The 23912-nt window shown below is 40.3% G+C and overlaps 1 protein-coding gene across 2 annotated transcripts in view; it reads left to right on the top strand.

Moving 5' to 3' along the window:
- The window catches only part of LOC119728151 (LARGE xylosyl- and glucuronyltransferase 1-like), a 31797-nt gene extending 8261 nt beyond the window's left edge, over window positions 1–23536 (top strand). Inside the window, exons 1-18 of one of the 2 annotated variants that reach the window (XM_038200223.1) lie at window positions 3532–3638; window positions 7615–7996; window positions 10499–10607; window positions 11282–11592; window positions 11837–11871; window positions 12352–12447; window positions 12993–13154; window positions 14103–14234; window positions 14640–14735; window positions 15566–15757; window positions 16565–16666; window positions 17046–17133; window positions 17869–17993; window positions 18398–18553; window positions 19475–19654; window positions 20424–20548; window positions 21932–22030; window positions 23313–23536. In XM_038200223.1, the coding sequence (XP_038056151.1) occupies window positions 7897–7996; window positions 10499–10607; window positions 11282–11592; window positions 11837–11871; window positions 12352–12447; window positions 12993–13154; window positions 14103–14234; window positions 14640–14735; window positions 15566–15757; window positions 16565–16666; window positions 17046–17133; window positions 17869–17993; window positions 18398–18553; window positions 19475–19654; window positions 20424–20548; window positions 21932–22030; window positions 23313–23403 (2199 nt within the window). In that variant the 5' untranslated portion in view covers window positions 3532–3638; window positions 7615–7896 and the 3' untranslated portion in view covers window positions 23404–23536. Of the gene's footprint in view, window positions 1–3531; window positions 3639–7614; window positions 7997–10498; window positions 10608–11281; window positions 11593–11836; window positions 11872–12351; window positions 12448–12992; window positions 13155–14102; window positions 14235–14639; window positions 14736–15565; window positions 15758–16564; window positions 16667–17045; window positions 17134–17868; window positions 17994–18397; window positions 18554–19474; window positions 19655–20423; window positions 20549–21931; window positions 22031–23312 lie in introns of those variants that run through there. The other variant, XM_038200224.1, reaches the window with a different exon arrangement.
- The last annotated feature ends 376 nt before the right edge of the window (window positions 23537–23912 follow it).

Here is a 23912-nt window from a genome sequence, read left to right as displayed (position 1 = left end):
TCCTTCAGTTTTGTATTGAAAACAAAAGTTCAAATATATCAAATGACAAGGATCTATTTGTCAGTTATATAAAACAAATATTGAGTGGCTTTAAATTGTGAAATGGGAGGAATATCATCGCTCGGTAAAATCTGGTCTTTTCCAGTTCACTCGGCTTCGCCTCGTGAAATGGAAAAGTCCAGATTTTACCTTGCGATAATATTCCTCCCATTCCACGCTGAGCCACTCAATATTTGTATACTGTGAGTCGATCGGAGTTGGAACAGAAGCATAAGGACATCATGTACATTGAACAAGTGTGTTTTGATCAATTAAAGATTAGTTGCACGCAATCCTGGCTTTATGCCTTTTCCTGGCTTTATGCCTTTTGGTTTGTGTCTGGTGTTGTTGCGATTTCTATGGGTGTGGCAATCTTGCCATACCTCGTGTGAACAACATTCATCCGAGTATGATAATGCAGCATGGCAGTGGCGCACCCAGGATATGGCTTTGGGAGGGGGGGCTCACAATTTTTTGTTCAACATTTTTAGAAGGTAAAGTTTTGTCAAACAATTTTGCTCACAATTTTTGGCCGCAGAAAAAAATTGGGGTTTTGTTTTAGGGCGGACTATTTTGACGTTGGTGGCGCCACTTACACCACTATTATACTACTCGAAAATAGGCCACATTATCACCAAGGTCCAATCGTGGGCAACCTCGTCCCCAGGGTGTCGAGCAGTCCCTTACAGAAATGTCCCATGAGCATCCCATGGGATTCCCATGGGATTCCCATGGGACCCCATGGGAAACCCATGGGGTCATCAAGAACACCATGTAAGTTAAAATGATCATCATGGGAAACCCATGGGAACACCATGGAGATTGCATGGACAACATGGGAACACCATGGGGATTTTACGAGCTCCATGGGAACACCATGGGGATTTTATGAGCTCCATGGGAACAGCATGGGGATTTTACGGACACCATGGGAACACCATGGGGATTTTATGGACATCATGGGAACACCATGTGGAATTAATGAACACCATGGGAACATCATGGGAATTTATGGACACCATGGGAACACCATGGGAACCCCATGGCGATTTTATGGACACCATGGGAACACCATGGGGATTTTATGGACACCATGGGAACACCATTGGGATTGTATGTCACCATGGGAACACCATGGGGATTTACTGGACACCATGGGAACATCATGGGGATTTTAGACACATGGGTACACCATGAGGATATGGGGATTTTAGACACATGGGTACACCATGAGGATTCGGACGCCATGGGAACACCATAATGTGGGTGATATAAATTATGGATACAATGGGAACACCATGGAGATTTAAAAGGCAGCACGGGGACACTGCCGGGTTATACTGGAGAACATGCATTTGCCATGAAAAACCATCATAGACCCAATTGCACTCCCAAGTTATAGGCAAACCTTTCTTTGATTTAATTACTTATTTGCCTAGCTGTAAATTTGAATTCAATTAAAAATATTTCCCTTGTGGCCATAGAGGTTATCAAGAATTCTATTTGTTAAGCTGACCATGGGAAACTCCTGTGGATGTTCACCAATTGAACACAATGAGATAAACACCATGGGACACCATGGGAACACCATGGGAACACCATGGGACACCATGGGACCACCATGGGACATTTTTGTGAGAATCTCTTACAATAACGAGTGTTGTAATTGCATATTTTTGAATTTTTCTGTTGATAAGTGAAGTTAAATGATGCATACAGTATTTTTTATGTGGACAATGTGTCATTCAAACTTTGGATAATATTGATTCATTTATTATTATGGTTCGAAACATTTATGAGAAAATAAATTGGGAACACTGTGATAATATGGTACAACTTGACAAGTGGTATGGGAGCAATAATGTGGACTTTAGTCATAGAGTGCACAAGCCACTCCTAATGCGTGGAATAACCCCCATCGGAGTTCTGTGAAGTGCTTTATATTTGGTGAATAGCACTTAACACACAGGGTTAAAATGTATAGGAAGTTGTTAATGAAAAATACCATGGAGCAATAATTTTTTTGAGAAATGAAAGGAAACCATACATGGGAAAAAGCCCATACAAAATTTCCCATGGGAAAAAGCCAATTGGAAAAATCCCATGCTACATGGTGTCCAATTCACCATGCAATTCCCATGGGGTCGCATGGGAAAATTTTCCATGGGAATTACATGGGACATTTCTGTAAGGGGTACGTGCCCACCACTACCTGCTCTCTCACCCTGGTATTGGATCATTTGCATGTGCAAGATTTTTGAACACGTATGCAAATGAGGAATAGTCTGGTACCTACACGTGCGTTACATTAGCGTTTGTTTTTGTATGCGGTTTCGGGGGTAAAAACAACATCAATTCGTCGCGCCGTAAGTCATGAAAACACAATTTTGTTTTAAAGTTAAAATGTTACGATCTAGCCCGCCAATTTGCAGTATCACATTTCAGATTAATAAAATAGACTGTAAAGGAAATGAGTATTTTTGAGAAGGCGTGGATGTTTTAATTACAATGATCGTGAAAACACTCAATGCACGTTGGATATAACAACACCAACTACATGGTAAAAATCCATTACTAGCAACTTGCGGTATCGAATCAGGATACAGGGAGAAAGTTTCCTATGCAGGGCTTACTATTGGAAACGAGGTTGGAAATAAAGTAAGCAATGGGGACGAGGTTGAATCGTGGGACTTCAAAAAAAAATTACTAATATTTTTTATTTTAACCTTTTTTTGGGGGGGGGGGCTCATGCTCCCCGAGCTCCCCCCCCCCCCCCCCTTGGGTGCGACACTGCAGCATGGGACCAACACACAAGAATTGCACATGAAAGAATACACCGAAAACAATATCGTCAAAAGTCGTAAGTAATCCTAAGCCTTCTTCGGAAATATTGTCCCCCTCCAACCTTCAAGGACTGAAATGCATTATCATCACTTGCAATCTCATCCTCATCATGGATCGCAAGACTTGTGGTTCGAAATCCACCTCTATGTGCCCATTTTTTATCAACTAGTACGTGTGTTCTCCAATTTAATCGTTGGGATAATTTTTAATATAAGGAAAATTTGTGTAAGGGAAAATAAATGTGTCTTCGACACTGTGTGATAAATATCCATGTCAAGGAGAGTGCGTGATATTGTGATTGGTTAACTTTTCTAGGGTCACTGATACATGTACATGATGCCGTTGCGGCGAACGGCAACCAGCACGTCTGTTGGGCTTTCTAAGTGAAAAATAACTTGGACTACATCCAAAGGATTTTCATTTTTTGCCTGCAATCTTAGGGAAAGCCATTAATTGCCACATTTTTCGACTGCTGGTTAAAGTTCGTGCATCGAAAGATACGATACCAGTGAAAGTGTGTCATATTTTAGGATGCATACCTTGCAACATAAAACTTAAAGGCGAGTGCGCAAAAATTGGAGCGCGTAGCTTTAGGGGGTCTGACGATACCTTTAATAATTATGTGCATTACCCCCAACCGCCTCGTGGTGGCGCTATCACCACATTACAACAACAATGCGGAGAGATCATCATTGATGAGCACTTCACAGTCGCTCTTGTTTTTTATCCCAGGAAAATATCTCGCTCTTCTGCTGGTAAGTTAGTTCGCGAATCGCGATGCAACTCAAATACAATATTTGAATCTTGGATTTTTTAACAAATGTGATTTGTGAAACCATAATAATAAACGTGTGATTTGGAAGTTTATTGTGCACATCCGTCATGTCCGTGGGACTCCGATGAGTGCGGAATTTGGAGTTTAGCGCAGTCGGCGTGATCGTAGAGTGTACAAATTACAATGGTGTAGGGCCCCGTTCCTAGTACAGTAGGATACCGTCATGACCGTACATATATGAGAGAACAAAATCCATTGTTTAATTTTTTTGACTAACCAAGTTTTATTAGTTGGACTTGGAGACATTTAGCCCCATAAATGTGGCCTATTTACTGGACTGCCTCCGTAAACATACAATGTAGGCCACATGTACATGATGTACAAACACGTGTCGCACTTTGCCAAATTTTGATTTTCACATTTAGGCTTAGTTTGTTGGGTTTTTTTGCTTTAGAAGCGTACTCACCCTCTTTATAGGCTAATCTGTAATCAGAAAGTGCTGCCTTTTTCAGATGTCTACTTTTCGTGAAAGTTCCAGATTCATTTGCACACGTTTGTGTATTAAAATTTCAACATGAAATTTAACAAATATTAGACATCTGAAAAAGGCAGCACTTTCTGAATAGCCTATAAAGAGGGTGAGTATGCTTCTAAAGCAAAAAAAAACCCTACAAACTAAGCCTAAATGTGAAAATCAAAATTTGGCAAAGTGCGACACGTTTTTGTACATATGGATGTGTGGCCTATGTTTACGGAGGCAGTCCAGTAAATAGGCCACATTTATGGGGCTAGGAGACATTAAGAACAAACAGGTATGTCATCATTAGACATCAATAGAGAGCAGGGTTTTGAATTTTTGAGGGAAATTTTGGGGTAGACGACGACAAAACACAAACATTTAATAAAAATGGCGATCACCGCGATGTACCATGAACGCGCAATACCACGATGAATCGCACGGCACCAACCTTAACATGCTTAAATCGCATACAAACATCGCAAATTCTAATATCTCTTCTACCCCAAGAAACTGTTCTGTGTTCAAAATTACACAAAAGGTGTCATTAGAATTGAGAGAAGTCTGCTTTAGTTAGGTTGAAAAGGTCGTTTCTGAATGATAGAAACACCCTTGACTTTAATTTGATCAAAACTAAAGAGGCGCCTTACACTATAGGATCGCTGAGTTAAGGACCCCGTTCCTACGAGAGAGTGAAAACCCAATTTTATTTAAACTTTTTGGACTCGTCAAAAAGACGTCAAAGTAGATGACGATGACACCATGTTGAATATCTGCCGGATTAATTTTGTGGAAAGAGGGCAGGGTTTTGATTTTTGAGGGAAATTATTGGGTGAAAATGACAACGGCGACTATGCAGCGACAAATGCGAGTCAATTTAAATCTAAAATGGTGACAGATATGTGAGTGTGTCAATTCGCACGGCTGCTACTTGAATTTCAGGCATGTCAGGTAAGAAAAGTTGCATTTTCTCTCAAAACTACAAAAACGAATAGGGTTAACATAATTAAGAGAAGATTGCCTTAGGTTGCAAATGTCACTTTGGAGCGACAAAATCTTGTTAAGAATAAAAAAAGTCTGAGAACTTTGTCCTAAACTCCACAATCCTCGCAGGAGTATACGTATGGGGCGATATGACCATGTAACTAGCGTAAAAGATTGTTTGTTTGTTTGGTTGTTTGTTTTTTCAAGAGAGCTTAAAATCAATTTTAAAAATGACTTTCAGCCTCATTTCATCTTTTAATTGTAATACTTTGATATTATGAAAAGTATGACTCTGTTCTTACCCTTTTTCCTCAGTTGAACTTGAGTTTGTAGTGCTGATCGATAAGCTGGCATAGGCTAGCTTGGGAAATAACTGTGGTCTCGGAGCAATACAGTCCATTCACAATTGTGGAACTGTATGCCTGTTTGCCTGTCAAATAATAAATCTAGGTATCAATTTTACGTAATGGCTATTTTCCATTAATTTACATTTTAGTGTATAAATCGAGTTTATATTGTTGATGTCCTGTAACGTGGCGCGGCCCCCAACTTGGCGCACTTTGATGTTTCTTCTCTAGTGCCTTGCTAGAGCAAAAGTTTTACCTCAAATGTCACAGTAAGTGTTACACCATCAAGCTCTACACTACTTCCAGATCTGTAAGTTTTTACAAAACTTACAGTTCTAGAAGTAGCTCTACACATTTCTTATCATAGACCTTGAGTTCACCAACCCGTTACAAAGTTAACAGATATATTTTACTTTGGTGCGGCTTGTTTTGAAGTGTGCAGCGAACCCTTTCAAATTGCACTCCAAAACACAACATGTAGTTTGACATGATGCGAGTACAGAAAATAATGTTTTATCAGAATTTATCAACCTTAAAGCTACAGTCCATCATTTGCAGCTATCCAATAAGTAACTGACGTAATTATTGTTGAAAAACATACTTGGTTGAAAGATAGTAAGGGGACTAAACTGCTGTGAAATTATTCTTTCCGACAAGCTGTCATTTTGAAGAAATCAACGAAAGAAGGCCTTTCCAACGGTGCGTCTTAAGATGCACCGTTGGAAATTTCCGTTAGTAGTTTGTTTTTTTATTCGGCGAAGTGCCCACAAGCGTTGACACGACGCACCCGCGTGCGGTTGCTATAATTTGTCGGATCAGTGCGCGACATCGCGTAGCTGCAATCGGCTCAGTGAAAACGTGTCAAGGACGCTGAATTCAGGCCCAATTCAAAAACATGATTCAGCAACTTTGGATTTGAAATCGAGATCCTAGAATGCTGTTTTTCTCGAAATATACAGCTGAGCTGAAGCTGAGCTGAAATTTCATCAAGTAAGTTGTTCAGCATCCTTCTTTAAATTTTGAGCACGTTTGTTGCTTCAAACGAACAAAATGCACAAATTACAAATGATGGACTATACCTTTAAAGAAATTCTTTAAAATGTTCGCTTGGGAATTTTTTTAGATTTGCCCAAGTGCGCCAAGTTAGGGAACACTCCGTCAATTTTGTGCCCAATTTCCGGACGCCACTGACTAAAAATAGCCACAGCGAAAAATTTTAGCATAGAAACTGACACAGAAAAACTTACCATGTACTCAAGTACACTGTGCATACCAAATGTACTACTGTTATGCCTGTTATGCCCCAACAACCGGTACAGTCCCAACTGCAGTAAAAATCGTCCCAACTATAGTTAGGAATTCCCCAACTATTGCATAGCGGCCATCTTAGAGAGCATCTACAGGTTCTCTCTGCATGTCCCAGCAAAACAATAGCATTGTCCTCTAAGATGGCTGCTACGCATAAAGTCTATTGTTGGGACCATCCCAACTGTAATTGGGACCATTGCCGTAGTTGGGGCGTAACTTCCCTGCAATATAGCATCGTTCCAACTGGTATAGTTCAGAGGCATAGGCCTACCTATTGTTGGGATCATTTCATTATTGTTGAGATCGTACAAAGTCTACACGAGCAAAGTTGTTTGAAAAACAAAAGTTTCTTGTGCAATAGATGAAAGATGTAGTCTATGTAATAGACCCTGGCCCTGGCCAAGCTGACCATGGTCTGTTATACGTAAACAGATTTGGCGATTAATTATGCAACTGGACTGCGTATGACCTCGAGAAGCTGACCAATCAGCAGGCGCCTTCTATATGCGCGTAATGCAAGCTCCCCACGTACGTAAACATGATGCCCACGATGAGTAGCATTTTTGTATAGGTTGAGGTTGTATTGCAAAAATGCGGCATCGAAATTGACCAATCACATTCTTAGTCCTGATTTTGGAATAAAATGACGTCACGCATGCTTTAATATCAGACGTTAGACAGGAGACTGGGCTCCGTGGATAACGGGTGATACTCAGACTATGAAAGATGATGCAACACCACAAATTTTATTTTTTAATGTTTTGATATAAGAAAAAAATATATATATTTTTTTCTTGCAGATCTCTGCATCCGTTATCGATAGACTACACATGTGTACTTGATGATTCTGGAAATGGCCTGACGCGGCAACTTGAGTTTATTTTTGGCTCCTCTCATCAGCCTTGGGTTTAAAGAGTATGCATGCGCCTTACTGGAAATTCATTCACTGGAATGCCAGATCTGTGATACCCATATGATGGAGTAGGCTTCTGCAGAACGCACTTTACAATCTTGTGAACTTGGTGTCAGGGTGGCAGATTGTGTTCATATGCAGAACGCATGAAGACGCTTGCTGTGGTGACATGAACGTGGTTCGCATGAACAAGAAATTGTTGGGCGCTGCCCTGGTCCTGTGTGTCGTGGTGGTGCTTGGTGCCAAGTATCTACTGGGCAGTCGAGATGGTGAGCTTTTATTTCTTTATTTTTCTGATAGCCATAATTTAACCTTAAACTCCCCAGGCATTTTTGCTAGGATGTAAACTCAATCCTGCCAAATCCTCCAACTGGCTCCATGTTAAGATAGCATATAGCTTCAATCCTGTAAATTCCTCCATGGTTTCTTGAATCTGGTCATTGGAGGGGTGACCACTGCCTCAATCCTGCAACATCCTCTGGCAAGTGGCAGTCACTGTCAATATATTGAGGCAGAGCCGCTGACATCCTGGAGCAGTGCAGAGGATTTCAAGTATGATCTAGGTCTAAATTTATGCACAGCTGAGCACACAAGGTCTGGCCCAAGACCTTGACACAGTGCATACTCTGAAATCAGCAACACACTTTTGTCATGTAACCTCAATCCTGCAAAATCCTCCATTTTGCAAAGAGCATTGTGGAGGATTTGGGAGCGGAGAGTGTGTCCTAGTAGTTAAGGCTTGTGACTTATTTTCAGAGGGTCAGGGGTTCGAATCCAGCTGCTAGCCATATGCTGTGTCCTTGGGCAAGCCACTTCACCCCACTTGCCTCTCTCCACCCAGAAGTATAAATGGGAAACTCAGTGAAATGGGAAACCTAAATGGGAAACCCAGCGGAATAGTCAGGACCTAATATTTGGAATATAAAGTATATTACATCTAGATATTTTTTGGGGTCACGGTTTTTGTGCTCCATAATTCTACAAAATCTAACTATTTCCAACATTTACAATGTACATTTGCAGTCCTTCTGATTTGAGGCGTGCGATCACACCCCCACGCCATAGCACGCCTAAAAGCCTCCCAAGAAGTGCGAATAATTTCACCCCTGAATTTCCCTGAACCACAGAATCACACACCTAGAAAATCACACACCTAGAAAAACCACACGCCTGGAAAAATCCAGGTGTGCCTTTTTCCACACGCCTGTGATTTTCAAATCAGAAGGACTGCATTTACATAAACGTAGTACAGTATATAAACAAATGAATATCATCGTTTACCACTGCTGCCTGCTTGTGTCATAAATTATTAGTTAACTGCATTAGCATACTGTGGAATACATTACCCTGATACCAAATGGAATCCATCAGAACAGCAATAAAGCACACTAGTCAATCTATCACAGCAGAGATGGAACATTCCCTAGCCTGGGCAGCAGTGATAAAATGAACAGATGTTATTGTCATCCATCAACAAGTTAAGGTTGGATACAATTTGTGTATACATGTATCTGTTTGGTATCTGGGTTATGTGCATTACTGTACATGTACTGATACATGTACATGTGTATGTTTACGTTATTATGTAGAACACTGCTGATCATATTTGTTTTAAGTGGTCCCTCTCTTTATTGTGTCACCTAAACAAAGTTTTGGGAGACTCTAACGAGTCCTAAATTCTGTAGGACTGTATATATCTGTAGACCCACATGTTAAAGTTTTGAAAAAATAATGATTAACTTTCACATGCTTTCATGGATTTTTGAAGAAGCTTGGATGCAGTGACCCTTGAGTGGGAGCACACAATTCTTCATCGGATTACTGAGGTCAAAGGTCATTTAGGGGTCATTAGAGGTCATTGTTCAAATATGCTTCAAATGTTTCTTTGTCTTCAGAATTTGATGGATTTTAATGTAACTTGGCTGGAGTGATCCTTTGGAAGGGGTTCATCACAAGTCTTCCAAAATTGAAGGTCAAAGGTCATCTAGGGTCATATGAGGTCGTCATCTAAAAATGCACAATATTTGACCTTTTTTTATAAGAACAAGCAACGTATAGGGATCCACCGCGTAAAATGGCGACACATGCGGTCCACAGACCACTTGTATTGAGACTGATGTTATTGTAAGGTTTAATTTCGTCTGTTGGACAGAACGAGATCCAGTTGTACATGTATGGTTGCCACACCTGCCATCTGTTTTAAAGGGACACTGGGTCCTGGAACAGCCCAATTGGGCTACAAAACGCGCTTTGAACGAGATGATGATAATCGGAAATAACTTTTTAAATTAGGATATAAACATCCACACAAATATCCTTTCAAAACTGGGTGTATTTGTGTTATTCCTGTATTATGCGTGCGAGAACCAATTTCGGGGTCCACTTTTGCGACCCCATAAATTCGAGCTGTTTGGATGCTAGTTGTGATTTCATTCGTACGCGTAAAGTGTTCGCCTTTTGCGGACGTTGAAGAAACCACAATTTTTTGCATTGGTGATTGGTCACCGCGCGCTGTTCCCGAGACACACAACGTGAATAGCATACATGAGAACGACACGAAAAACGTATTCGTACTCCGTCATGTCCGATGTAAACAAGCGGGTTTTTTCCGTCTTTTCTCGGGAACGGTAAGACATTAGGTTGGTTAGCCGGAGTTTACTGCCATCTGTCATATCTGTCAACTTCGGTTGCGATCATGCACTGTTTAATATTTGACACACTTTACTCAGTCCGGGATCCGTTTCTGATAAATCTGCTTTCCCCATCATCAGGTCCGAGTGAGCCCGTGGAGGATGTGTTGGATTTCAAGAAGCGAGAGACCATGGCGGACAGACTGCAGGAGATGGAACGAGAGAACCAGATGCTCAAGAAACAGCTCAGGTATGTTGATGTATTAAGAGCCCCTCCCCCGAAATGGAAGTGAATGTTTTGGAAGCAGTGATTTTTTCAGTACTTTTGCATGAGTCACCTAATGACCAATTCTATATTTAGGCGAACAAGACGCCTAGAATTTCAAATTGTTTTCCAGAACTTTGTTATCACTACAAATTGTTGGACCTCTATTTTTCCATTTCATAAATGTTTGTTTTTCATATTTTTTTTCTCCAAAAAAAAATTGTTTTCCAAATTCCATTTCAAATATAGAACTATGCAAGAAAAATGGTTCCCGCACTTTCCTTCCTGTTATGTAGTGGGTGTGAAACGGAAACAACTGAACAACATTGTTGTATTTAGAGCATTTCACCTGGAGTAACATTTACAATTGTTACAGGAGATGTCATATGATTGAAGATTATGTTAGGGAGATTTTAATTTAAATTTTCCCCGTTTGCTATTTGTCAGATGCATACTCAGTAATATACGATAACTTTTGTTAACATCACAAGCTGGCTTGGGTGGCACTTGAACCCACGACCTCCTGTTAGGAGGAATACAAGCTCATATTTGATCGGGTGCCTTGAGTACCTTTAATCTTATTCATATAATGAGTAAACCATGAATACAAATTAATGATACTAAAATAATCCTTCTGTTGATTGAATTTTGTTGGACAGCATCTCCCAAGCTCAGCTGCAGCAGACCTACGAGACCTACCAGAATGTCAACTTCAGTGCAAGCGATGGCGCACGCCGCAACCAATCGGCTGACGGGATGGGCTGCAAGAATGCGCAGCCGGCCGTGCCCAAGTGTGAGGTCATCCAAATCGCAGTGGTCTGCGCGGGCCACAACGCTAGCCGAGAGGTGACCAATTTGATCAAGTCCATTTTGTTCTACCGCAAGAATCCGCTGCACTTCCACTTCTTGTCGGACGAGGTGGCCCAGGTTATCCTTGAGACGCTGTTCCGGACGTGGGACGTGCCCGGAGGTAGGTGAAACCTGTTAGGAGAAGCTTTTTCATTTCCACCAATGAAGGTGTACATTTGTATTTGAACTAAGAAGCTGAAGGAATGGACTGTTTTGGATTTGGCCATAAGCCCAAAGCTTGTCGGACTTTTTGACAGAATTTTCGTCTTGCACTCATGGCTGTTATCAGTCAAATTTTCATTGTGAAAGGGAGTTGCCGAACATTCATAATAACAACTCACTGTTTCTTTTGTTCTTTCTTCCAGTTAAAGTTAGTTTCTACCTCGCAGAAGACTTCAAGGTAAGATTCATGAAAATATATGATCTTCAAACAGAAATGGTGTATAAACAAGTATAAACAAAATGTTAACACATTTGCAGTTTTGTCAACTTTGTTTTACAATGGCTCACTTTCATATCTCTGTTTACTGATTTGTATATGTCATAATTTTGCTTTGTTTAAAATGTTACACGGTGTGGCAAAATGGAAACACAGTCACATATTTTCATCAAGTCAAAAGATTGAAAGTAGAACTGACTAAAGAGAAATTCTGGATCCTAGCAAAAACAAAGTTTGAAAACTTGTTCCAGATGTTCACCTTTTGACCTCTTGTTCTGATGTAGCGATGGGAAATGCCCTAAGGCTGTGAGTTGTGCCTCAGTCATATACAGTTGCTAGTCATTAGTGTGCAAATTTTTCAATTGTTACCATGCCTGTATGCACTCAGTTGTTCACCTACGTGACCCAACTTTTTTTCTTGTTTTTATTTTATTTCGGCAGAGTGATGTGTCGTGGATACCCAACAAGCATTACTCCGGTCTCTTTGGTCTCATGAAGCTACTTATAACCAAGATCCTACCAGAGGATATTGAAAAGGTAATAAACACCTCAAAAAAAGAAAGTCCACACCCATTGAAGGGTTCATAATTTTTAATCTAATCGTCTTATGATGACGCCATTCATATAGACCTTTGGGGAATTTTGTTGGCTACATTTTGGTACCCTGTTTGCTACCAAAGACTGTAAATGGTCCATGATTGACAACGGTTTATGAAAAATGATGCATTTTGAAAAGTTGCAAATGTTAAGATTACGCGAGGAGAAATTGCTAAGCGTAACCACACATGCCCGTAATAGGCCCTTATCGACTGCACAGTGCCTGAACAAATCGCGGATAATTCAAATCGCGTGCTCCCATGCATGCAAGCACTGTGCGATCGGTGTTCCCTGCCGTTCGTTTTGGGCAGTGTCACATTGTCACGTAGCAATTTCCACTTGTGTACTCTTTCAATTTGCAATTTTTGAAACTGCATAATTTTTCATAAACCGTTGTCATGGTTGGACGATTCGAATCAAATTCGAATGAATTGAATGAAGCCAAGGTCTCTTCAAACCCCTTTGTCTGTATTTTTATCAAAAAGACCATAGTTTTGGACATCGATGTGACTTTTGCCACGGACATTGCTGAGCTGTGGAGGATCTTCGTTCATCTGACCGGCAAGAAGGCCATAGGTCTGGTGGAGAACCAGAGCGACTGGTATCTGGGGACAATCTGGAAGAAGCATAAACCATGGCCAGCACTGGTGAGATAAAATTATGGAATTCTTTGATGTTTTGCTGTTTGGGGCAATTTTGCCATGGTCAAAGGCAAAGCATGATCAGTACAGGTGTAATTTTTTTAATAATAGATTTTCATAATATTATTATTTCGTGATTTTGAGGGGAAAAGAAACAATATGCATCACAAACTTAACTTTAAGTAGTTATGTTAGGCCAAAAAAAAAAATATTCGGTCTCTGGTCAGACCAAAGTTCCGGAATTGACGCGGCCACGCGGCTTTTTTTTTTTTTTCTTCAAGCTTGGATTGTACAGTCAAGGTGGGGTACTATTTTGCTTTTTTGGTGTCCTCATGTACATTGGTGTCCTCCATAATTTGCCTTGGTGCTTTCGATCATTTGCCTTGGTGCAATTTCCCATTCCTTGATGCTCTTTGGTAAAAAAAATTGAGGAGGTGCAGAAATAGAGGGCGCTGTTGGAGCTACCGCAGAACATTTTGGAAAAAAAAAAGACCGGCGTGCATGATTAAAATCGACGCGCGCGCTGACCAGAGACCGACTTATTTTTTTTTTTGGCCTTAGCTGTATGACATGAATGCATTGTTTGAAATATTCTTTCATGCGTGTACATGTACGTTCTTCACATTGTGTGCTTCGTGTATATTGGGTGTTATTTTTCAAATGTTAAAAAAAAAGCTGCCGTTAATTGTATTAATTTTCATTTCCGCAATACTTTTTTAAACAGTTAATTTTTTTTCATAGTAATTATTACAAGTTGGGTTGTCCAGAAATTCAGATTTCCAATGCCTGAAGTTTTTTTTATCTTTTTTGAAGTTTCTTCACATCCAAGTGTTACGATACAAATTCCCTCATTTTGATACACTATATGCTTGTGATATCTACCCAACCCCTATCAATATTGACATGAAAGTAAAATGGATTAGTTTGTTAATGATTGATGAAATCTCTTTGCAGGGGCGAGGCTTCAACACAGGGGTCATGCTCTTTGACCTCAAGAAGCTCAGGGAGTTGAACTGGATGCACATGTGGCGACTGACAGCAGAGAAGGAACTCATGAGTCTTCTGTCTGTGTCACTCGCCGACCAGGTGAGCGAAGAACTCATTTTGCATATATGTGCTAAAACTCAGTAGGAGAATGAAGCAATACTTTTGTGTGTTCTACTGACTAGTACAATTATTTGTAAATTAATACATCGTTTGTTAATTTTGTGACGACTGCTGACTGAACTGAAATTCACAAAATACTTACAAATGGCCAGGTTTTTTTTTTAATTCTGTGAGTTTTTTTAAGGAATGCATTCACAATTTAAGGTTTTAAAATTTGATGACACTGTTCAGAATATTGAAAAAAAAGAGAACATTTTAATGTTTGTGATTTGTGTGATAATTCCATTTGAATAAAAAGTCAGAGAATTTGGTGGTAATGCTCTGTGCATACAGCTTTAGGTACATGTACTGTTATTATCTGAAGTTCATTTGGTTACATTTCAGGACATCATCAATGCAGTCATCAAGCAGCATCCTTACATCGTACACAATCTGCCATGTGCGTGGAACCTGCAGTTGAGTGACCACACACGCAGCGAGGTATGTCAATACAATCATCCAACGCTGAATCTTTTGCTTCAAATCAAATCAGCTGTCGTTGGTCAGTGTATGAACTACAGTCAACCAATCTTCTTTTAGGCTTTTGTCATGTTCTATGCGCAGTGTGGATAACAAAGATTGTGCCTTGCTGAACTTGACATTTCAATATCTCGTATGATGGTATAGCCTACTATATCAGACTCAAACTGGCCAGCCAACCCAGCAAGCTAGCTAGTCGAGGAGTCAAGAAGTCTGCACTAGTAAGCAGGAGGTGGTGGTTCGATTCCCACCTGAGCCTACTAACAGCACTTAGTATACAGTGCTATTTCAATTATGTTGGTGATTTCAAAACCCAATATTAAATATTAAACTAGAAAGCGCTCGGAGAGCACACACCTCCGCCTAGGCTAAACAAAATCTAATCAATTTGTACTTGTACCAAGGACCACCACTCCCCCATTGTATAAAATGGTCTAGTCCATTGACCTGTGTGGTTAGGTTAGGTGGGTGATAAGGCATACAGGGTCACCGGGTCAGTGCCACGCACACGCAGCTGGTCACACAGAGCGATCTGGTGTAAGTTTTCATATGATGGGTGAAAAATCCTTTAAAAAATCCTGCATCCAGACGCAGATCTGGATCACTTCCAAAATCTAATCAATATGTACTTCTACCAAGGACCACCCCTAAAAAAATTTTATGAGAATCCGTCCAGAACTTTTTGAGTTATCCTGTTCACAGACAAACACACTAACCAACCAACCAACCAACACACAAACCAACGCAGGTGAAAACATAAATTTCTATATCAAATTTTCTCACATAAAAAGCTGTGCTATGCTGAGGTCACAGACCTGAAGGTCATCCACTGGAACTCCCCAAAGAAGCTCCGCGTCAAGAACAAACACGTGGAGTTCTTCCGCAACCTGTACCTGACTTTCCTGGAGTATGACGGCAACTTGTTGAGGAGAGAGCTGTTTGGCTGCGCGGACGGAAAAGGGAACATGTCCCTGGAAGAAAAGGTGGGCTGTTGGTTGAACTTCAAGTTTATGGTGTGGTTGTGGGTAGTACAGTTCTTCCATTGGTAACGGCCAGTCCAAACGCAGAATAAATGGAAATTTGAATTTGTGATGTTGGGGCAAGTATTCATGCTGTGATGTGAATTTTGAAAAATTTGGAAGCATGTGACCTTTTGGGACTGTTGGTCTAACAGGTTTCAGGACATCAAAATTGGTTTAGATTTCCATTTCCATTTGTATTACATGTAGTAACTGGTCTAAGATTTAAGATTTTCATCTATTGTGGGTTAAGCCCGGCGCACACCTTCCCGTTTTACTGGTTTCCTGGATCACCCTATCATCGATACGGTTTTTCCACTGTTAGGCCACTACGTTACCCGCACACATGCCCGATTCTGTCCTATGATCGGTCACATGATGAACAGTCACACAATGACCAGTCACATGATGACCAGTCACGTGATGACAACCATGCGACTTTCTTTGTGAATCCGATTGGTTAACATAAATATAAATAGTGAAATCAGATCTGGTAAAATCGGATGCAAAAAAAATTGAACATGATTGATTTCATCCGGTCGCCGGTATGCGGTCAGATCGGTCCAAATTTTCAGCGCTCACCTCTGTACGATGGCTCGATGATCCAATGAACCGGTAAAATTGGAAAGATGTGCGCTAGCCTTAACACAAATGCATAACTTAATGCCACTGGAGTTACCAAACATTAGCACTGGTTCTTATTTGTGAAGGATTCTTGTTACAGAGGCGTTGCATGATGATTGTAAATTTTTGTTTCATTTTATCCTACAGTTTAGTAAATTAGACGAAGATGACCAGTGCTACGAGTTCAGAAGAGAGAAAATCCTCACCCACAGAACACACCTGTACTACTTGGACTACCAGTACACACCAGTAAGTAAACTTGTATTCAGTTGTCAAAGTGAATGTGATTAAGTATTTAGCTTATATTGAGTGACATGTGGAATCTTTTGGAAAGTTTTGGATTCTTGATGGTGTTCCTCAGCAAGGCATTTTATCAAAACCACTTTGTCTCCAGCATGAACAAATGTTCTTTGTGGAAGCACTGTTGGTCATTTTTTGCTGACATTACTCAGAAAACTTCAGGCACTACCCTAGAATTTACATAGACGTACCCCTGGTTAATCCACATTGACAGGGCTGGACCAACATGTTAAGGGTTTGGTGTAGTTTGTGTTATTGGTCTTTTAGGCAATTGGAAATAATTGCTAAATGCTTGATTGATTCAAAGTTGTCTTTTTTGTGTGCACAGAAACCGGATGGCAACGATGTGACTCTTGTAGCACAGCTGTCTATGGACAGGCTTCAGATGCTGGAATCTATATGTAAACACTGGGACGGTGAGGCAAATTTGAGATATTGTGTTATTTTTTTTTGTTAATTAAAATAAGCTTGCTGCATAAGCAAAGGCTGAATGTGTTAAGTACCTACCTCACTCAATGCAGGAGACGTGAACTTTAATAATTTCTGACGTTGGACTGTCACCGTTATTATTTGTGCAATGAAACCACAGATTGTTCTAAAGTACCTTAGGTGCTTAGACCGGAGACCTGACCTCATAACACACTTGTATACGAGGACAGGCAACTGACTTGTGCTTCTGATATCTTATTGGTTGCTCTGTGTCTTGGTTGTGCCGCCTCCCCTTTAGTTTGATTGGCCTACTTCTCCTGCACACTCGTGCATCAAACGGTACGCGCATAGATATTTAATTAGGTTGACCCCTACATCATAGGTCAACCTGACAATTGATGCACTGGTCGTTATCAGACTTTAAATGGCTGCCCACAATAGTCCGCCATTTTGAGTCAGAGTTCAGTCTACTATAAAAGCACTGTTCGTCACCAGCCTGAGGAAACATGTGGAGAGAAGACAATGAAGAAATGTTTAGAAGTGGGGGAAACCCTAGATTAATATCCTAAAAAAAGTTACGGGATCAGGTAGGGTTTGAAAACCCAATCCACTTCTCTGCTTGCGATGGACTTGAATCCTGGTCACAGAGGTGGAAGGCGAGGAAAGGACCACTGAACTAACCTGACTTCACCTTCTTTCATTCTTTCTTCTTTTCTTTTCAGGCCCCATCAGTCTGGCCCTGTACATGTCTGATGCGGAGGCCCAGCAGTTTCTGCGCTTCACTCTCAGCTCGGAAGTACTGATGAAACGCAAGAACGTGGGCTATCATATAGTCTATAAAGAAGGGGTATGGAAAAAAACTTGTTTTGTTTTTTACCTTGTAAAGGCCCGTTCATGGTTTATGTGAACAATGGCTGCTTTAGTTAATTTGAACAACCATGCAAATTTGATGTTGTAAAAGAACATTTGCCACAAAATATCCGGCGTAATGTTGAAAATTTATGTTGGCATGAACCTAACCAAATACATGATTTTGTTGCTTGTTGCAAACCTTCAAGTTACCAACAAAAAACAATTTAACAAAAAATTCATCAAGTTCTCCAAATTGGAATTTTTTTTGAGCGGCAAAAAAAATCATCAAATAATCCACTGAGGGAAACTGACTAGGTTTTCTTTTAAAAAAAACCCCAACAACAACATAACATTGATTGACAAACTGTTGCTTTTGCTTGATATGATTTTTGCTTGTAGCAATTCTACCCTGTGAATTACCTGCGCAACACAGCCCTGAAGCAGGTCAGCACGCCCTACGTCTTTTTGTCCGATATCGACTTTCTGCCTATGTACGGATTGTATGCATACCTCAGGAAGGCTGTGGATATGATGGACATGAAGACATCCAAAAAGGTCAGGTTGTTGCTTTTACCAATGAAGAAATCCAATATCTTTACCTCTATTTATTATCAAATGTTTGTTACATGTTTTCAGAACGTTTGCAGCACCATACTACCTCATCAAAACATATTTTGTTCAGTTTGTCGTACTTATTTACGATCAGAACTACTCATGGTTAAGCATGAAAATAGAAAGCTACATTGTAGTGCTCTAGCCCACATTTATTTTTGGTTTAGACAAATGAACAAGAAAAGACTCTGTTAGGATGACAAAAAATCTGACTCTTCTAAGTTTCATAATTGTTGTATTTCAGGTCGCAGTAGTTGGCCAGCAGTTTGCAGGTTTTGTACATTTTTAAAGTTTTTATAAAGGTCCTTCTATAAATTCAGGGTCCAAAATGTGACATTTTCCTGTACCTATAATCTTGGTACTTTGGGAATTTATCATTTAAGTATCATTAAGAATGACTTCAAATATTTATTTTATTTGTTGGGTAGTTTGCTGTTCATAATCACTCTTGGAGGATGACTGCATTAAGGAGTGCATCAGAATTATAAAATCATAGATGTCAGATGTAACAGGGACAGAAAAAATAGTGGACCCCAAATGTATAGAATGACCCATAGTGAAATTAACAATAAAGGTAACTGAGTAGGTTATAATTCATTCGATACAAGGCTGAATGAAGCAATTGACTGGAGAGGGGTTTGAACCTGGGACCTTCGGAACACCACACCTTTGCTCTACCAACTGAGTTATCCAGCTGTACGTATGCTGATGGTCTCCCAAGATACAGTGACAAACTGGGAGACCTCCAATAAAGAGTTCAATAGCTCAGTTGGTAAAGCACCGGTGCGATGATCTGAGGGTTGCAGGTTCAATTCCCACTTGTGTCAATGTGGCCTTTCAACTCTTGTGTGTTGTGCCCGACAGGCGTTAGTGGTGCCAGCCTTTGAGACGCTGCGCTATCGCCTGGCCTTTCCCAAATCCAAGGCGGAACTGCTGCACATGCTGGACATGGGCACCCTGTTCACATTCCGCTACCACGTCTGGCAGAAGGGCCACGCTCCCACCAACTTTGCCAAGTGGCGGACGGCCACCACTCCCTACCAGGTAAAACATTCATTGGATCTGTTGAGGTGTTTATGCTCGGTGAATGCTGTATATTCCGAGAAAACAATATTCTAGGATCTCAATTTCAAATCAAAAGTTGCTGAGTCATGTTTGGAATTGGGCCTGAATTCAGCGTCCGAGACATGTTCTCACTGAGCCGATTGTAGCTACGCGATGTCGCGCACTGAACCGACGAATTATAGCAAGTGCGAGCGTCATGTCAAAGCTTGCGCTCGCTTCGCCGAATAAAAAAACGAACTACTAACGGAAATTTACAACGATACGTCTTAATAGACAAATCATTGGAAAGACCTTCTTTCATTGATTTCTTCAAAATGACAGCTTGCCAGAAAGAATAATTTCACAGGGAGTTTAGTACCATTACTATCTTTAAACCAAGTATGCTTTTCAACAATAATTACGTCAGTTACTTTTTGGATAGCTGCAAATGATGGAATGTACCTTAAAGCACACATAAATCAATTTATGCCAACAATGCATTTTTCTAACTGTTCCTTAAAACATGTATTCTTCTGCTAGAGGGCACATTTTTATAAGACATATATCCAAAGTCGTATTGCTGTTTAATTTTAGCATTTTGTGAATTTCTTTTGCCTGAATGAAACTAGGAGTTATGGGTTACATTGATACATTTTAAGCAATTCCCAATTTCCTGGTGTTGAAAAATTGTGTCCTGTATTTTTCCTAACAAACCCCTCAAGAATGGATAACTTTGTACACCCTTCGATTGTTCCTATGTCACCCACAGGTACAATGGGAGCCTGATTTTGAGCCCTACATAGTCATGAGAAAGGACTGCCCGACCTATGACCTGAGATTTGTGGGCTTTGGCTGGAACAAAGTCTCCCAGATCATGGAGGTCGATGCGCAAGGGTGAGTGTTATCTCAATGGAGACAGCTAGGAGTTTATTTGAGTGCATCACAAATCAATCACAAGTCAATTACAAGTCAATCACAAGTCAATCACAAGTCAATCGCAAGTCAATTACAAGTCAATCACAAGTCAATCGCAAGTCAATTACAAGTCAATCACAAATCAAGCTAGTCAATTACAAGTCAATCGCTAGTCAATTACAAGTCAATCACAAGTCAATCGCTAGTCAATTACAAGTCAATCACAAGTCAATCGCTAATCAATTACAAGTCAATCACAAGTTAAGCACAAGTCAATCACAAGTCAAGCGCAAGTCAAGCGCAAGTCAATCACAAGTCAATCATAAGTCAATCGCAAGTCAATCGCAAGTCAATCACAAGTCAATTACAAGTCAATCAAAAGTCCTCCATTCCAAGGTAAAGTCACAGGGCTATTCAAGTCATCTGTGCCAAAGTAATCAAACTTGAGAATTGACGTGATTTACTTGTGACTGGGCTTGTGATGAACTTGTAAAAAAAAAGACTATAGACTACAACACTGGCACTACAGCACTGCAATACCCGTAGTGCCTTGTGTGGCCCTAGTATGGTGTAACATAATATTGTGACCCGCTCTGCAAAAATGAGTCGGATGTCGAATAGTTTGAATTCAAGCTTTTGCAACTTTGAAACTACGATCAAAATTTAGATTGTTTGTTTTTGTTTTATTTTTCGTTGTTTGATAGTTTTAGCTTAAATTTGTTTTACAACGAAATTCAGCATTGTACGAAAAAGACAAGTGCTTTTCTTGGTTAGTTACAGTGTATTTGTCATTTTTTAAACCCTTTTTTCTCCATTGAGACGTTTCTAGTTTTGTAAAAAACTTGACTGAATGAAACAAGCACAACAATGCAACCAAATGTCCTAGGGAGGTCCATGATAATCAAATGAAAGCTTATTTCATTCCCATTTCATTATTGTAGTTAACTAGTTTAACCCAATCAGACTCTTTTTTGCAAAGTGGATCACATTTTGTGGAGTGTCATGGCCTAGCGGTTAAGAACACCGGACTCATGCTATGGTGTTTCAGAGGCAACAGTGGCATGGGTTCGAGCCCGCCAGGTGGACACTTGTGCCCTTGAGCAAGGCACTTAACCATTATTGCTTCGTCCTTTGGATGGGACGTAAAGCCGTAGGTCCCGTGTGTTGTGTAATCCAATGCACGTAAAAGAACCCAGTGACACTTATCGCTAAGAGAAGGGGTTTGCCCCGGTGTTTCTGGTCTCCTGTATAAACTCCCACGCGGAGTATTTAGGAGATGAACCAACCAAGAACCAAGAACCACATTTACATATAACTTCTTGACAACACTTATCAAGATTTTTTTGTGCATTTCTTTCCCAGTTTTGAATTCATTGTTCTACCCAACGCTTTCATCATTCACATGCCGCACACGCCAAGCTTTGACATTGCAAAATTTCGTTCCAGCGACGTGTATCGGGCGTGAGTATTTCAAAACTGTTTTGGAACATTACAATTGTGGCCTAAAACTGGCTGTTCTAATATTTATCATGGCCTGATGAACAGGGGTAATAATCTTGAAGTGCTTTGATACATTTGAATGAAGCATTGTGTAGACTTCTTGCATGGTAGCTATCTTGGGGGTTAGTGGTTTTGTGTTTTGCAGGGACAGGCATGAGTACATGTTTTAGTAGACAGTCGTTCCTGTACTCCCAAAACCGCCCAGCCTGTTACCCCCTGCATTGCCCTAAAACCACTTCAGCACTGAATGGCTTTTTGGATTTATCAGAGAAGAAATAAAACTATGTGCTAATGGATTGAAATAACAAAAAACACTGAACAGTGTTCAACTCATGTGCCAGGGGACATGGGTTTAAACCCTGTTGGGAACATGGTGCTTGTGTTCTTGGGCAAGACACTTTACTTCAACTGCCTCTCTCCACCAAGGAGTATAAATGGGCACCTGTAAAGGATCTCAAGCTGCTGCAGAAAAAAAAACTGGTCTCATGGCCTGATGAACAGGAATTATCAGTGTGAAGCAATTTGAAATCTTTGCTATAAAATGCTATATAAAGCCCAGTTCATACTCGGCGCGAAAGTGAAAGCAAATGCAAATTTGTGACGTCGTGGCAGGTATTTGCGCTGCGAATTCGTAAAAGTTGAACATATTTCATCTCAGGCGAATTTCACAGCGAATGTCAAATTCGATTCGCATTTGCGTGAAGTATGAACCTGGCTTAAGAACCACATTATTTATTATTCAATTGTTGTATGCAATTAACCTGTCGTACGGTAGAATTGCATCAACGCAGCTTGTAAAATATTGGACGCGAAATGCACAAAATCTGAGACAAACAAAACGTAACGTACTAAATTCCATAGGGTTGTCTAAGGGGCCTGGCTAACTAACAAACGGAGATAGGCCAATTGGTCTATTAGCTTCATATTATTACTGCTATTATGAAATAGCCATGCTTCACCTAGTTTTGCCAACCTCTGCCTTGATCCAGTTAATGCATCAGCGGTTAATCCACTTTTAATCCGCTTCACCGGATTATACCCCAGTCTGGTGCACATTTGACTGTTCGAGTGCAGATGATTTAATATAGTTAATCAATCTTGTTAACCATTAAACTGGTTTAAGCTCCATCTCTTTAAGTGATAAGTTAAAGCTTTTTAGATGAATATTTTATGTCTCCAGCATTTTTTGAGTTGTAGATATTTCTTTCATTAAATTTTCTTCTTCTTTTTTTTCTTTTCACAGGTGTCTGCAAGTTTTAAAGGAGGAATTTCAGAAGGATCTCTCCAGGAAATACGGGTTTGCAGCTTTGAAATATGTGGCAGTGGAAACATGATATTCGGTGTCTTTAGATACAGCATTTGTATTTTTTAACATTAATGTAATCGTTGACGTGCCATTGCATTTTTGGCCAAATCTTGATCCTCAAAATTTAGTAATTCCGTCGACAAAGTAAATATTTAACTGTTTAACTGTTGTTTAAAAAAATTTGCTATGCACGGACCTTTTTCACCTCGCATTGGGAATTTCAAAACAGAGTTTGTCCTGTTCAAAAAATCAACGCATTCCAACTATACTAATCTTACTATTCACAAGATGGAATTTGCGTCGGGTGATGTAAATTCAATATTGGGTTTTCACCAACGGATTTTTATAAACACTACATACTCAGTGTTGTCCCAAGTGATTGTGAGAAAAAAATCGCTTGGTGGAACTCGAACCCACGACCTCCTGCTTACTAGTTTGGTTACCAGTTTGGTTTCGGTACCTGCTGCTATATCAGACTCGTACCAGCCAACCGACCTTGGCAAGCTCGGTGATCGAGTGGTAAGACAGTCTGCAGGA

This window comes from Patiria miniata, unplaced genomic scaffold (assembly GCF_015706575.1).
Source record: "Patiria miniata isolate m_02_andy unplaced genomic scaffold, ASM1570657v1 HiC_scaffold_20, whole genome shotgun sequence".
NCBI classification, from domain to species: Eukaryota; Metazoa; Echinodermata; class Asteroidea; order Valvatida; family Asterinidae; genus Patiria; species Patiria miniata.
The sequence above is the reverse complement of the archived record's forward strand: the minus strand, read 5'-3'. Positions and strand labels throughout refer to the sequence as shown.